This window comes from Chelonus insularis, unplaced genomic scaffold (genome assembly GCF_013357705.1).
Source record: "Chelonus insularis isolate UGA/USDA-ARS -01 unplaced genomic scaffold, ASM1335770v1 contig_25_pilon, whole genome shotgun sequence".
Classification (NCBI taxonomy): Eukaryota; Metazoa; Arthropoda; class Insecta; order Hymenoptera; family Braconidae; genus Chelonus; species Chelonus insularis.
This window is the reverse complement of record NW_023276451.1, coordinates 1,760,916-1,778,154: the sequence shown is the minus strand read 5'-3', so window position 1 is coordinate 1,778,154 and position 17,239 is coordinate 1,760,916. Positions and strand designations below refer to the sequence as shown.

General features: G+C 32.2%; 1 protein-coding gene across 1 annotated transcript in view; it reads left to right on the top strand.

Moving 5' to 3' along the window:
* Positions 1-12,583, top strand: part of LOC118064841 (uncharacterized) — a 41,489-nt gene extending 28,906 nt beyond the window's left edge. Inside the window, exon 2 of the mRNA XM_035079724.1 lies at positions 10,340-12,583. Within this exon, the coding sequence (XP_034935615.1) occupies positions 10,424-12,400 (1,977 nt within the window). The 5' untranslated portion in view covers positions 10,340-10,423 and the 3' untranslated portion in view covers positions 12,401-12,583. The remainder of the gene's footprint in view (positions 1-10,339) is intronic.
* Positions 12,584-17,239: the final 4,656 nt, after the last annotated feature.

Below are 17,239 nucleotides of genomic sequence, written 5' to 3'. Positions count from 1 at the left end.
GCCCAGGGTGTAGGATTCCTCCACCTGTGGTCCCCCGCACCAGATTCCGGCTCCGGCCTCTCCCCCCTTAAACTTCGCCCCATCAATTCTAACCTTATTTAGAAATAAAAAGATATTATTTACCTATAATTTCTTATCGGAACTTATCATATGTAACATTACGTGTTATTGTGAGGATTGTCTGTCTCATATTCCTCCACTATTCTATTATTATTTGATTGAGCAAATAGTCAACGAAAGAAGGACATCTCGCACTACCTTAAGTTTATCATAGACGGTTGTGTCGATAATTACCAACCGACCTATTTTCAATCTATGAAATAATCGAAATTTAAATTATCGATAAGGGCGTGATTAAACTTCTCGTCTTACTCCTAATTAAGAAACAATGAAGAATCTATCGATTACCAGAAGCTTCACTCGACGGTTGCCTGTCTGATTGAAAAGACATCACTGTATTTTGTAAGTCTTTCAATTAATTCTACAAAAGCGTACGTTCGTGAAATTGAAGAGAAGATCCATTGTATCATCGGGTTTATTCTCACTATTGAAAAAGCCGCTGGTAGGCAGAAGGAAATCGTCGGGAAAAGTACTCAGTATTCCTGGATATCCAGCGATTGGTGATGGAGCAGATTAACAGCTACGAAGGGTGCCATTTTAGTCCAGTCATATTAGATTTTAAATCGTGAAATCTTGAAATGGACAAAATTTTAATAGACTATTTGTAGGGGATGTAGAATTAGTTTCCCCTAAAAAAAAGTGAGCTCCGACACCGGGCAAGGGTTGAAATCACCCTTTAAACGCTTTTTTATGCATTTTTTCATGTTTGTTCTCATTTTTTTCGAGAACTATAACAGATATGAAAAAATATTTTAAACAAAAGTTGTAGCGGCTACAATTTTACATAAAAAAGTCCGCATCTTCGCAACCTTACCTGTAACAGGTAAAAAGTTATTGACCTCTAAAGGTTGGAAAAATTCAAAACAATGAAAATATTGAACACCCTTTGGGCACGATACTGCTGTGAGAGAAACAAAGCGATATGTCAGCGCTTGTCACACTCATTGCGAGTATTTTATCATAATAAACGTGCCTAAACGAAACACAACGTAAACAAAACCCATGGGATAGACAAGGAGGGTTATGTTTATGTATTCAAAATATAGGAAAGGATAGCTGACATCACAAGGTCAGCATTTGTAAGACTTTAAAGAAAACTAAGTAATCACCAGCATTGTATAGAGTAATCACCCCAAGTGACATAAAAAAAAAATCGCAAAATTAAATAGCATCAATCGATAAAGTTTTTAATGCTGAGTCGATGAATGATATTCATTTTTTTGATTTTTTTTTAACGATACATGGGGTAACTGGGGGTAGAAGAAAAATAATAATAACAAACTATTTGCAAGTTAATTTTAATCGATTCTGTTTTTTAAGTAAAGTTAATTGAAATTAACTTGAGCTCACTTGCAAATAGTTTGTTATTATTATTTTTCTTCTACCCCCAGTTACCCCATGTATCGTTAAAAAAAAATCAAAAAAATGAATATCATTCATCGACTCAGCATTAAAAACTTTATCGATTGATGCTATTTAATTTTGCGATTTTTTTTTTATGTCACTTGGGGTGATTACTCTATACAATGCTGGTGATTACTTAGTTTTCTTTAAAGTCTTACAAATGCTGACCTTGTGATGTCAGCTATCCTTTCCTATATTTTGAATACATAAACATAACCCTCCTTGTCTATCCCATGGGTTTTGTTTACGTTGTGTTTCGTTTAGGCACGTTTATTATGATAAAATACTCGCAATGAGTGTGACAAGCGCTGACATATCGCTTTGTTTCTCTCACAGCAGTATCGTGCCCAAAGGGTGTTCAATATTTTCATTGTTTTGAATTTTTCCAACCTTTAGAGGTCAATAACTTTTTACCTGTTACAGGTAAGGTTGCGAAGATGCGGACTTTTTTATGTAAAATTGTAGCCGCTACAACTTTTGTTTAAAATATTTTTTCATATCTGTTATAGTTCTCGAAAAAAATGAGAACAAACATGAAAAAATGCATAAAAAAGCGTTTAAAGGGTGATTTCAACCCTTGCCCGGTGTCGGAGCTCACTTTTTTTTAGGGGAAACTAATTCTACATCCCCTACAAATAGTCTATTAAAATTTTGTCCATTTCAAGATTTCACGATTTAAAATCTAATATGACTGGACTATTTGCTGACTCTGCGTGTAACGTAGGACATCACTCGTAAGCTGTACCTTTATTTCTGCTAACGAATCTACTCTTATTGCATAGTAAGCGTGGTTGTGCCGAATGATTTTTATTTTTTAATTTATTAAGTGGACAAAGACTGGAAATTTCGAGAAGTGGTCAATGCAAAAATGATCTTCAGTGACATTAATTACCGTTAATAACAGTCATCAGATAGAACTACAGTGAATGCGCGTTTGGCAAACAACGTATAGAGAGTTAAATAATGCTCATATGTTTATAAAAAATTATACAATTCAACGTCTTTTAAAAATATACTAGCATACACGGATGAAAAGGAATTGTTTATTTCACTTCAATAAATAGTAACCTGTCACTTCGGGCACAAAAAAACAATAAGCAATTGTTTAGTTAGTATATATTACAATTTTTACTTATAGAAATTTTATTATAAATCCAAATTGTGAACAATACAAAAATAAATATAAAATATTACAATTGAAGTGTAAAATAGAATTTTTACAAGCAAAAATTGTATTGTCTATTCCTTGAAAAATTGCTATTTTGTGCCTAAAGCGACATGCTACTATTTGCTGAAGTAAAATTTACAATTCTATCCTCTCCGTGTACACCTGTGACTTAATCCAGAGAGATAATATATTTTCTACTTTAAGTTAAACGGTTTACAACATATTTTCATCTGACCGAACGATATATAACAAAACAATTAAACGGATTTTATCGTGAGACTCAATTTTTGATTATTTATAACAAATTCACTTCTTATAAACTGTCCCGACAGTCCTTTTCCATTTATGTCACAAAAAAAATTTCGCGATGAAAGAACTTCAATTGATAGCGAAGGTCACGTTTTTAATTATTCATAACAAGTTGAACTACCGTAAAAGAAAGAATTTTTTTTTTCATCAATATTACGTTATTTTACAATTAATTATTTTATTTTTTTAAAAGAAAAATGCTATTGTTAGAACTCTTATTGATTGCATTTCCTCTGTTTTTAAGTGCCTACAACAAATTTTATTTTTGGAAAGAAAAAGAGTTCGTTTTATTAATATTGTATGGTTTGTAACTTTTTTTTAACAAAATAAGAGATTTCTTGTGAACAGAACTCGAATATGTTACATAGATCGCGTTTTTAATTGTTTACAGCAAATTTAATTGTTTTTATTAATTTATATAAACGAAAAAAAATCCATAAATTTTAGTTTTGTCGTAATCAGATTTTCACTTAAGATCAACTCAAACCGTCAATAAGGGCACTGCCATCCAAATTTGAACGTCTTGTTACAATTTATTTTTTCATCACCTTTTCATTCCAATTCTTTTAATATGAGGTGACGCTCGAGCACCAATTTTTCATACGATTGTTGTGCTTTTTTCGTGAACAATATAGAGTTTTGCGAGCTTTAAATGCTCTAAATTTGAAACACGTCTCATTTTATTCTACGCAAAATTTTTAAACATTTTACATATCATGTCTTTAGCTCCGATGCTTTGTTTCCGTGATATCTAATTTACAGAATGCAAAAATTGCTGAATCATTGTTAACAAAAATCACATTGTTATATGTGGTCACAAATTCATACTGATATCTGACTGGACTGTTGCAGCATTTGCTTAAGCTTAGATTCACTACCCGGGGAAAAAATTTTAGATCTAACTAGCAGATACACGTGACTTCGTCTGCGTAATGTGTATGATCACGTTGGAAGAACTGCAATTTATCACATAGATACCGTTTTCTATTTCTTATAATAAATTTAATTGGTATAAACAAAAGGCGTAGGTACCTAATCATATTACACAGTTTCCGATTTTATTTTAGCTAAAAAAAACAGTTACGCGTTGAAAGGGCTCAAATATGCTGCTTAGAACCCGTTGTGAATTGTTTATAACAAATTTAATTGTTATAAACAATTTACATGAACAAAAAGTAGCCTAAAACTTTTCTGTTAACGGCCTCTATATGTGTGCGAGATTTGGGTGCAATCGAATAAGTTGTTTCGGAGATTAGCGCGGACAGACAGACACCAGAAATTAATGTCTATCTACTAAAAATACATCAAACAATACTTACATAGATAGATAGGAAGATTTATTGTTCAGACCGTTAAACAAAAAATTACATAAAACAGCGAAATGGCTACAGATACTGAGTAAAAATTACATCATGAAGCGGCTAGATATAGTCACAGGTATTTTCTCTCAAAATGAGTACCCTCATCAATTGCTTTTGAAGCTAAGTTTCAGCGTTCGTGATATCGTGATATGTGATTATCTTTCAAAAGCTGTTAGAGCACGCCTAGCGGTGCACGCAATAGATTACTATTGAGACCGCAAAGGTGTTCTCTGAAGACATGAAGAGCAGGCTGCGGTGACGCAGTATGAGTTGGTCACTGCTCTGCTGATGAGTAGATCGCTATCAGAATTAAAACGTCCTGGAACGTTCTTGATAACGCCAGTCGAAGTAGCCGTGAAAGCTGGTGAGGGCACTGCAAAAGAAAAAAAGACGAAGGCAGCAGTTGAGCAGAGACAACAGTAGAACTGGGAGGAGTAGATCCAGGAGGCAATCTACCCATAGACCTGGATTCTACGACCGTGCCAGGAAGAGCAGATAGTTTCAGGACATCAAACACTGCCATAACCAAACTTTGAAGATTGGTAAGCGAATCAGACTTCAGTCCAGCATTTTCGAACTTAAGATCCTCTTCATCCTTGCAGCTAGCCTCCACTTTAGTCATAAAATCAGGTAGCTTGCCAATAACTGCACCATGGTTAGCCTGTGTCACTCCAAATTTAGAGATGAACGCGCTTAAGTTCTTAATAGTTTTCATAATATTCAGTAGAGTGATTTTAGCAGGTCTTTTTGGTGGTGGCAACTCCGACAAGAGCGCTCTTTCAGAGCTCATCTGACTCCTTTTTCTTTCAGCTTAGCTCAATGAGCTATCAGATTCAGTAGCTGCATCTATTCTCAAGACCGTATCTTTTTCCATTATCGCCAAAATACAGCAAGTTTAGAATAAAATGAAGCCGTGAAGGAAAACATCATCAGTCTTTGGTTATTTATATATAATCAATGACTTTTTTATAAACAAATGTTCATATCTCGAGAACAGTAAGAGATAGAGCAAAAATAATGAAATTTTGGGAGTGCATCTATAGTGGGGTCGTACTTATAACTTCCAACCCCAAAGGACATTCATGTTTAATAAATTGTTAATAATAAACAATTTACTTCTTTTAACGATTTGTCAAGAATTAATTGTTTTTTTATGTCTCTTGATAATTAATCCAGCATTTTTTCTACAATCTGTGATAAACAATAAGAATTTGATCACTTGCGTCTTTTTTATTTATAAATATCAGTGCTCTGCAGTGGTCTGGGTGCGACCCGAAAGGTCCACACGACCAACTTCCCAGTGGAAAAAATAAAAAAACAATTTGAATAGAACCCGTTTCCATTCTTTATAACAAATGGAATTGTTATAAACGAAATGAGTGGGTTTTTATTCATTTAAAATGGTTAGTTACTTCATTTCAGTAAAATAAAAAATTGTACGTTAGAAGAATTCGAATATATCTCATAGATCCTTTTTTTCATTATTTACAACGAATTTCATAGTTATACACGAAAAAAGTATGTTTGCATTTATGGCATACGGTTGGTAACATTTTTTTAGTAAACGAAAAAATTATGCGTTAAAAGTACTCATCGATATAGAAAGGGTTCCTATTTTTATTGTTTATAACAATTTAAAACTTATTATTTAAATATTACTATGATCAATAATCACTTGTTAGTAACAATCTTCAATTGTTATGGACACAATTCCAAATTATTAACAATTATTATTGACTATTATAGCGTTTTTAATGCTGTTTTCTCGATCCTGACACGAGTTTAAAATTCTTTCATTGTTTTTTAAATTTGTTTTTTTCGATGAAATATTGTCATCATATATCCATACAAGTATTCTAATCATTTAATATTCATATTTTTAAAGATTTCGAAATTTTGTCTAAAAAATGGTATAATTTATAAATTGAGAAATTCAGGTCGTTTTGCATTTTTGCTAGTTTTTTGGTTCTGTAAAAAAAATGGTCAGACTGATTTTGCTGAAAACTTTTTCAGTTCTAAGTTACGTAATTACGCGTCGAATGCAATTGGTCCCACATCGATATCATTTTTTTTTCTCGAGATCGAGGCGAAAAATAATTCCGAACGTACGTACGCACATACGAACATACGCACATACGTACATACACACACACAGACGTCCACGTAAAAACTATTGTATTCAACTCTGGGGACCTTAAAACGTGGAGATATGTCAAAATTAGCGATTCGCAAAATCGGACCCATTACTATAACTTCCGACTGGGAAGTTAAAAATACGATATTTTTATGCGTGAAATTATTGAATGCCAAGTATTGTATTTCGAATATTAGTCACATTTATTAAAGTCAAATAGATCAAGTTTATTTGAAATAGTTTTCAATTGTTTAGAAAATTTAAAAATCATTTTTGATACTTAAAAAAAAAGGTACCTTAAAAATCATGTGAAAAAGTAAAAATACATTGTGTTAAAAATTAAAGAACATAAAAAAACACATTAAAATAGATTTAGTAATTTTAATTGTAAAATTTTGAAACTTTAACACAATGTATCTATCTCTTACACGAATTTCTCTTTCTTTTAAAGAATCACTGTTTTCCCGCCTATTTCTCTGTCTCATACAGCATTCCTAGCATTCTTACAATTTTTTTAACAATGTATCTCACTCTGTTTTACAATTAACTGACTTTACTCTTAACAAATTTTTACTTAATCATCGAGACCTTTCGCGCGATATGTTAGGAGAAAACAATAGTGATGCCGATTTACGTTAGCGTCTCCTTGATCTTTACTGTTGGCGACGATGATCTCAGAACTGAATAACTCTGCTTGTAGTAACTGGAAGTCTGCGAACTGATCCTCTGACCGGAACTTTGGGTTTACGGATTACCTCAAACCTCTTCGAACTGACTAATAACTGACTGACTGGATCCCAAATCCACGGGTTTATGGTTCGTCTCAAACCTTTACTGACTGATTTGGTTATTTTTGACGTGATTGAAACCTCTGTCTCCTGATTTGTTTCTCGAAAACTGACTCTACAGCACAGAAACTGATTTGACCCTCTAGTCCTGATTACCAAGCAATAACCCTGACTATTAACTGACTACTGACTTCAAATTACGGACTGAGAGCACTTCTGTGAGCTCTGACTCGAGAATACTTCTCTATACTAAATCGTGTGACTGTTGCGCACGCAAATAACTGAAACTTGAGCAGGTGGCGTTACTACTGACATACTGAGACCTCTGGTGGACCTTTCGAAAGCTCTCTGAATTCAAATATTTCGGGCGGGAACACGTACAGCTGTGATCATGTCACAAAATGATTTCCTTAACTAATTTTTAAAATTTTTTCTACTTCCATAGAATCTTCGATAACTCAGAAAATAAATTGAGTAATAATCGTTAACCTCAATCCTTGAATTTTCTGTGCTTTTCAATTTTGAACTTCTCTAAAAATGAAAAGAAAATAATTATCTAAAATAATTGAAATACACGCTGGCATTGCACTTCCCGTGTTCGACGAAAGTACGGATGACGAATTTTGATCAAATACAACGTTTTTTTCTAAAAATCAAAATATTTCTAATAAGATTAGTAATACTTAGTTCATATGTGGCTGGTTATTCGAAATTGTTTCTCATTCATCGGTTGACAATAAAAACCATTTTATAACTATTGTACAATATTTCTTCAAGAGATGTTGGTAGCTCGCCGGTATCTCTTTTGTCATCCATCTGAAGATTAGTTGAAGTTGAGTAGGCCAATTTTAGGGGGAGGGGAAGTTATTTATTTAACAAATACTTGAGTTATCATTTCTGTTTTTCGATTATCTATAGCTGGATGTGATGAAGAACTGGCTTGGTCTAGAATACCATCTTCTCAAATTTCAACGTTAATATCTGACATTTTTACATTCGGTAAAGAATATTTATTTACATCATCATTGTTAAATAAACTAATAAATGTGTTATAAAGTTCCATAGGGCTTTTACTTTAAATAACCATCCGCACGCGATATGAAGTATATAACTATGTAAAATGGTATCTATTATTAGTTTACCTATCTTCAGGATCATGAAGACACCAATGAATCCTGCACTGATAGTTTTAAATTTTACCTTCCATGAATCTGCATGCGAATTTGTCGGGCGGAGTTAATACAATAGCTTGGCTGTTTTGTAGAACCTCCTGCAGTTTACACTTATGCATCATTACATTATGATATACAGGTTAAAGCTGATTTCCAATGCATCTTTCAACATAACCGAATTTTAGTTACTCCTACTCGACCGAGTGAAGTTCCAATACCCATAAGGTTTTAGATGTTCAGTCTTTAATAATTTAAGATCACATAAGTCTTTAGCTTCAATTACAGATAATAAAAATGTAGTGTCTTTCGACTGAACTGTATGAATCATATCTTTCTTATTTTGTAACCTTTGAGCGAACCCTCTATATAATGTTCAATATGCAGTCGTTGAACGATATATAGAATTTCATTCGATTTTCCATCATTTTCTAATATTGAATATTTGATATTCGGAATATTATCATTTTATTCTCTAAATATGTTCATTAATAATTAATAATGATTTTGTTTCCAATGTAAAAATGAAAATTGGAACTTACATTTTATCGAACATTTATAATGTAAATCAAAGCGAATTTCAATTTGAAAAGCATTTCGGAAGAACTTTAACACTGGAAGATGAAGATAAAGTTGACTGGGAAAATCTATTCCTTCGACAGGTAACAGTTATACTATGCAACCAACAGTATCCGTGGACAGAAAATTGTTGTTCCTAATTACTTTAAGTATAATTTAGAAAATTGAACTAAGCAGGCTATGAAACGTCGATGGTTGATGAATAGCCACAGCGTACTTTTTGATATAACAATAATCACCGGGCAAAAACTTTGTTAACTAGTATAATCACTATATAATGATAATATTTGTAAGTAAATATTTAACCCCTGACAGACACACATCTCAACAGTATTTTTCTCCAGACAATGAGGGTGAAAAATACCCAATACTAAATTAATTTTAATATCTTGACTTCGAATGAAGCTAGCAAGATTTTCCTCGATCAAATTAAACTTCACACGATTAGGCGTAAGATAGACTTATTATCTAAGTAATTTACTTAATCGCGCAAAAATAAAAAATCATTTACTATGACAGCTATTTTTGTTAATTATCACCTCAATTTATCGATATTATTGATCAATTAGAAAACTGTAATACCGATAATACGAGCCCGATCTCGACTTGTGCTACGAAATTTCGTATTTAAAATGCACGTACGTTAGATCTACTTATACTCTAGATTCTCTAAATTAAATTTTGTTATCAAAATTTCTCTACTTTTAATTTCAAACTTTGCATTGATATTAAATCAATTCTGCGACGCTCATTATAAAAAATAATTCAGGGAATTAGTTCTACAATTCTATACACCTTATTAAAGCAATGTTACACAATCTCAACTTCAAATGTACAGACTCAACACTTAAATTCGAGTTTTAATATATTCAAGCATTCATTCAATTTTCATCCAGTTCAGTCTTGATTTTTCATGACTTTTAAGTCTTAAGCTTTTTTCAACAATACGTTTTTAGTGTTGAGTATACATCTTCTTTATTATTTTTGAATAGATTTTTCTTGTTAATATAAAATTGATCTCAATTTGTAATATTTTAATAATTTTTGAAGTTGTTTACGAAAGAGCTTTATTAACAACTTTATTCTTGTTGATATGTTCATCCTCTATTTAAATTTACTTTAAAACTTCAATTATGAACTGGTATAAAATGTTTTTATGCTATACATCGAGAAAATTACTCTTTAATAAATTTATGTCTGCGAGAAACTTCGAATGAAATAAATTAATTATCTATTGTTAAATAATCTGAAGAATAAATTTTCTCTCATTTAGATAAGTTTAATAATGTATTCTTTTTATCTTTCAGATTCCTTCCACATCCGCAGTTGAAAATTCACTGAGGATTCGTATAAAAATGGACATGAGAGTTGTGAATTACTAAGACGGTGGTATGTTAGAACTGTTTCATCTCCCTCTTCGAGGGAATATTGCTTTTGTTGTATTTATTTTGAATAGTACTTGTGTACTACTATCACGTGCTGCAGCATTTCCAGATTGGACTGATTGTCCAGTTGTTTGTAGCTGTAAATGGTCATCAGGAAAAAAATCAGCATTTTGTCCAGATGCTGGTCTTACATCTCTTCCCGCATCACTAGATCCAGAAATGCAAATACTTGATTTATCTGGCAATAGCATACCAATTTTATTGAACGAAATTTTCAAACGTGCTGGACTGGTTAATCTTCAGAAAGTTTATCTTCGTAATGCTGGTATTCAAGAGATAAATTCGGATGCATTCAAGGACATGCGCATTCTTATCGAAATTGATCTTTCTGATAACAACATTGTACGTTTAGAACCGAACACGTTTTTGGGTAATGAAAGACTTAAAGAACTTACGCTGAGTGGCAATCCTTTAGTCACATTGGAAAGTCATCAGTTTCCACTTCTCAAGCATCTTCGTATTTTAGAATTACAACGATGTTCACTAACCCACATTCATAGCCATGCGTTCATTAGTCTTTCGGGCTTAGAATCTTTAAAGCTTGATAGTAATTACTTGACTTACCTAGAAGTATCAACGATTTCTTCATTAACGAATCTCAAAACTCTAACATTAGATTCTAACAAATGGTCATGTGACTGTAAATTAAAAAATTTTCGGTCGTGGTTAATTCCTGATATTCCACGAAAAATATATTCAGTTTCTCAGATCTGTCATAGTCCATCGAGACTTCAAGGTCGTCGTTGGGAAGACATTAAACCATATGATTTTGCTTGTGAACCTGAAGTTAAAATTTTTGCCAGCTCAAAGCAGGAAGATATTTACGGCAACTTTACATTATCTTGTCTAATAACCGGAGATCCTATACCATCATTTTGGTGGAATTTTAATGGCAATCCATTAAATTTGTCTAAAACGGAATTCACTGCTTCCTCCGTTGTCGGCATTATTAATCAAACGTCTTTTCTCCATCTCATTACAAATTATACTAATAATGAGTATAGTTTATCAAGAATGTGGAGCAATATAACAATTTATAATGCAACTGAAAATAACGGTGGCCAATATACGTGTCATGCTCTTAATATTGCTGGAGCAGCAAATGACATAATAAATATTGTTGTTCCACGAGTTTTTATTGCTCCAACGCTCTCTCAAGATGATAACTGGTTTTTATGGATTATTTTTGGTTGTGTTGGAGTAATATTTCTTTTTACGACGGTTTTACTCTCATTATTTTATTTCTGTAATGAAGCACGAAAAAATAATCGTCATGAAAAAGTTAAACTGCAGAACAGTATTAGTTTTGGTGATCAAGAAAAAAAATTATTGGATTTATCAGTAACAACTAATATCGGAGCAAGTGGAACCGCAAGTGAGCCAATCAGCGGAAGAGAAAGCTTAACGAATACATGCAGCTCTGCTGATTTTGAGCTCACCGAACGACCATCGATTTGTGATGCAACAACTGTGACAGTTGAACGATTGAGATCTGATTATAATATTTCCTCTAATTTGAAAAATCTTCCATGTACAAATATTGAGTTTCCACCTCCCCCTCCACAATTCACAAATGGGATTTTACCAACAGGAATTTTTGAGAACATATTTATGTCTATGGCACTCTCGCAAGAAACAGAAAGATGTTATCCAGATTTACTAGACATTCCTGTTCACACATCATCAGTGGTTGATAAATACAATTCTATAAACCCATTGATCAAAAATTCGATTATATCAAACTTCGCTACATTACCTAGAAGAACAAGTAAATCCACCGACATTGGGCCTCACTATGATAATATGGGTCCCCGTATCACTGCCACCGGAAGCTCAACATTTTCATTGACAGAAAATTATGGTATGTCATCCTCCCCAGCTACCAGCGTTATAAAACCACCTATTGAATTTGTTTCTCTCTGAAAAGAATAATTTTATGTGATTTTGAATACACTATGGTTGTTTGTTTAATGCTTGTTTGTGCGATAATTGAATGCAAGAAATCAGAGAATAAACAGCTGTTAGGAGTAAAGATAATGTAAATAATAAAAATAAAGGTTAATAAAAAAATGTATTAATATACGATGCAAGAGTATTAATAAGTTTAAATTGTAAATATTCTAAGAAATTTTTGTTATTTTGTGAATTCACAAGTTACTGTATACAGAATCAATTCGAGAAATTCTAATTACCAGATGACATTTTAATTATAATATTAATATTCTGATATTACAGGCTGAATCATGTAGTGTTTTTATTGTTTTTTATTCATTAGTATTCGATAAAGATGACCTCATACCGAGTGACAATTTGTTATTAACAGCATTGTTACTGTCACGTGAGTTGCGCTGATTTCTGACAAGGAGATTGAAGAAGACTTCGTGATTGACAACTGTACATCGAAATATCTACAAGATCTTTCTGATACATGAATGATTCTATAGTTTTGTACAAGTTTACAGAGTCATATTTTTCAGTAATCGTAAGTATATTAAGGATGAAAGTACACAAAATGACTCTACCAGTAACGTAACAGCAGTAGAAATAGAAATTTGTACAACTTCTTCCTGTGTCAATTGTTAATATTTTGAAAACGTTTTGCAAGACATTTTTTATTCTGTACAATGCGCCGAAGATTTCGAGTACTTTCGATGAGAAAATTGTTTTTATATGAAAAAGGGTCACTTACTATGTAGCAAGAATAGAATCGAAATTTTTTTGTTTGTAACAATTGAATTTTTTATAAACAATTCTAAACGAGATCTACTTCATTTATTGGAGTTCTACTAACGGGAACTGTTTCCGATTAAGAAAGCAACGAAAGAACAACTTACTTAATAAAAAAAGTTATTAACTACTTAACAGAAATAGAAATAAATTTCTGTTGTTAATAACAATTTAATGTGTTAAAAACAATTTAAAATGAGATAAATAAAATCGAAGTCTTTTTATTTATGAGAATTGAATTTGTTCAATACACACTGGGGAACCGGAGCTACGCAATGAATTTGAGTTTTACGGACAGGATGTTTATCTATATAAATGAAAAAGAGTATCTGTCTATAATTTTGAGAAAACTGCCTCAAACTAAGCTCAGAGAGTTATTCACGTGCTATTAAAACGTAAATGTCCATTTTTAGAAATTTTGTATGTCTGTCCGTTCTTTACAAAACTTTACAAAAATGAAAAAGAGGACGTCAGAAGTAACATAGGCTACTTTTTTTCTTGTAAATTGCTCATAACAATCGAATTCATTATAAACAATTATACATAAAATCTATGCAATATATACGAGTCCTACCAACGCAATATTTTTTCTTTTACTAAAAGAAAGTTACTTCTTATGTAAGTAATTTTGAACATTACGTGAACGACGTCGCGAAAATCAGCTAGTTTTCAATAAAGTAAAGGTACTGGCTATGTAACATGATTGACAACATTGTTTTTTTGTTATAAAAAAAAAATCATTCACAAAAGAGCAGAAATCGAATCTCACAATAGAATTCGAATTTTTTCCGTCTATTGTGAATACTTCTGAATTTCTTACTTCGTCTTTAATACTACCACAAAGCACCATGTATTTCACATTAGCTCATTCAACCCTCAGGCTGCGGGAAAATTTCAGTACAAAGTGACCTCTCAGAATATGTAAGATATATACATAATATCTTTGGATATCTCAGATAGAGTTGCTGACCTGACGGCTGATTTATATATCGACCACTCCCGCAGCCTAAAGGTTAAACTATGATTTTACTATTCAAAAAATTTTCCATGAATCTATGATTATGTAACGTTATTATGCACTTTTCGTAAACGAAGTCGTAGGATCTGCTAATCATTTATCCATTCATTCGATCAGTCAGATGTTACTACTAAATACTCATCTAGCATCACACGTGTTTGCTGTCGTCTGTTTGCGTTAATCTACCAAACGGCTAATCTGGTTGCAACCAAACTTTGCAAACAGGTGGAAGGCGTTCCCGAATAAAAATAATTTGTAAAATTTTTATTTTTAAATTACCACCAAATCAGCTTTTGGAATATATCCCAAACTAGCACCGTTAAAGTCCCGTTTGCAGGACAAAACCACCGATTAACCTGATCGGTACCGTAGTAGCACCGCATTCTTAACCGAAAGACGACTGTTTTATTAATTTTAAAAACCGCACAAAAAGCGCCGCAAGACGACTATATATATTATTAAGGTTTAAAAATAGATTAAAATGAAATTAATAATTAATTTAGCTTTTTATTCATATTATAAGTTTACATAGTTATTTTGATTTTCATTAGTATAATTTACAAAATTGTTATTTTGTGTATTATAACCATATGCACTATAGAATTGAGGCTGATTCTGCGGGTAGTAATATTGGAAGGAATAATTTTGATACTGATGCTCATTGGGATTACTGTATTGTGGTGGTCCACAATGAAAATTTCTGTAAGTGCTATGGGGCCAAAATGTGTCTGAGAATGGTAAATTGTTCTTCGTTACTTGATCTATTTCTTTTTGAGATGTACGACTTAATGTGGTTGGATTTTGATGAACATCAGGATTTGCACTATGTACTAATGGGGTCATGGGTACTGATGATGGACTCGTTGAAGACTTTGCGGCTGGTGATGTTGATGATTTTATGGGTGGCTTTGGTGAAGGTTTTCTTGACGTTCTGGATAATGGTGATGTCGTTGATGATGTTCGTGAACGTGATGGTGATAGTGTTCTAGATTCACTTAATGGTGATGATGTTCGTAAATGTGGTGGTGATCGTGGTGCTGATGAAACTGGGAATGATGACCGGCCATTTCCTTTTTTAGCTAGAATGATAAATAAATAATGATTCAAAAATAAGTGCACTGTTTAAATGATTATGTCTGTGGATTTATATACAATTTCAATGTAAAATAATGTAATATATCAATATTTTATTTACTTACATTTTTTAGTTTTCGAACCAGATGAATCATCATCATGAAATCTTTTATTGTTCGCGCTTGCCCTTTTTTCGGTAATGATGTTGTTTTTTTTGTTCCAATCGATTATTATGTCTCGCATTCTACGATTGACGACATCGTTGAACTCTAATAAAGTGATTTCGGTTTTATATCGCTTCGTGATATAGCCTATGGATGAAATATCATCTTATTTTCTCAAAAACTTGATTATAATGCTTACGCTTACTAGGGATTAGTCAAACATTACTTACCAATTATTGCTTGTCTTATCAGCGGTCAATTATTTTACTGTTCCATATTTCACTATGTCTTCAGTTTTTACAATTTTTACGAAAAAATTTCGTATTAATGTACGCTTGTTTTTGTTAGCGTTTGAGACCGCGGTGATTAAATGATTGCTGGATATTATAACATTAGTACCAGGATATAATTCGACCTGTAACAAACGAAAATGTTGAAGTTTATCAAAAATTTTCCCGAACATCAATTCATTAAATTTATTTTTACTTGATGAGACTTTGCATACCTGAGTATTTAGCTGTTGCATTCCCTCTGGATATTTCTTGGACATCATTAACGTCAATAAATCCGGGTGGGTTTTCAAAAGTCTGATAAAATCAGGAGATACTGAAAAAAGTTCATTTATATTAATATTGAATTAAGAAATATTATAGATACTATCTTTGATTTCTAACATATTCGTGCATGTAAGATTTCGAAGAATTTTGGAGAAACATTTCAAAGTAAAATGCTAAAGACATGAAACTTCATGAAATACTTACTTTGGATATTTAAATCTCGGCAAATACATTTTTTGCAATTCTCACAATCAGATTGTGTTGCTGACTTGCTTGTTCCAGGATGTTCTTCCATAATCTCCACTGACTGTTTATCTTGACTGTAGGTTGCAGGTTTTTCAATAGCTTCATTTATGTTACGAACCTGTAGCACTTTGCTATTCAATTGGTTTAAACCTTGCTTTTCTGTAGCTTTTCGTGCCTTCTTTTCTTCGGCTATTTCTTTTTTAGCATCCATTATAGCTGTTGGAATTTCTGGCTTGATAATCCGTCCTCAATTATCAACGATTATTGACTGAAGATAGTCTTAATTACCTGTAAAAACATCACTTTGTAAGTATGATGCACTAACTTATTTTTTATTATTTATTTTGTTTCTGTTTTTACGAATGACTCTATTTTGATCAATTTTGTGGAATTGAAAAAATACAATAAAAGGATTTTTAAAAAAGAATATGATAATAGAAATCCAACATACTTGTAAGTAAGTCTTTGATATTAATAAATGCTGATTCACAGACGCAGTTTTCAATAATCACAAACTATAAAAAAAAATATGCTGCTAACGTCTTAAGATACACTTAAAAACACAATACAAGATACACAAAAAATTGGTCTCTGACCAATAAATTAATGCAGATGGTTTCTTCTTCTTTTTAATTAAATGATACTTCATTAAATGGATAGAATTTTTCAAAAGAACTGATTAATATTCATGTAGCAACTCGCGCTTCTAATACACATTGTTGGGAAAGGGAACTTACAAACTGTGCACAGCAATTAGCTATAGGTTAGTTACTATCGAACACTCGTTATATTCTTCGGCTCTATACTTCGGTATTAGTCCGCATTGTTCGACTTCGAGCATTTCAGAAGATAACGGATGAAACTGTCGTGTTGACATTATACATAAAAAGATAAAATTAAATATGTTACATGAAATGCATATGACATATTGAATATCAACTTTTAAAACTATTGAATTATCAGAGAAATTCTATAT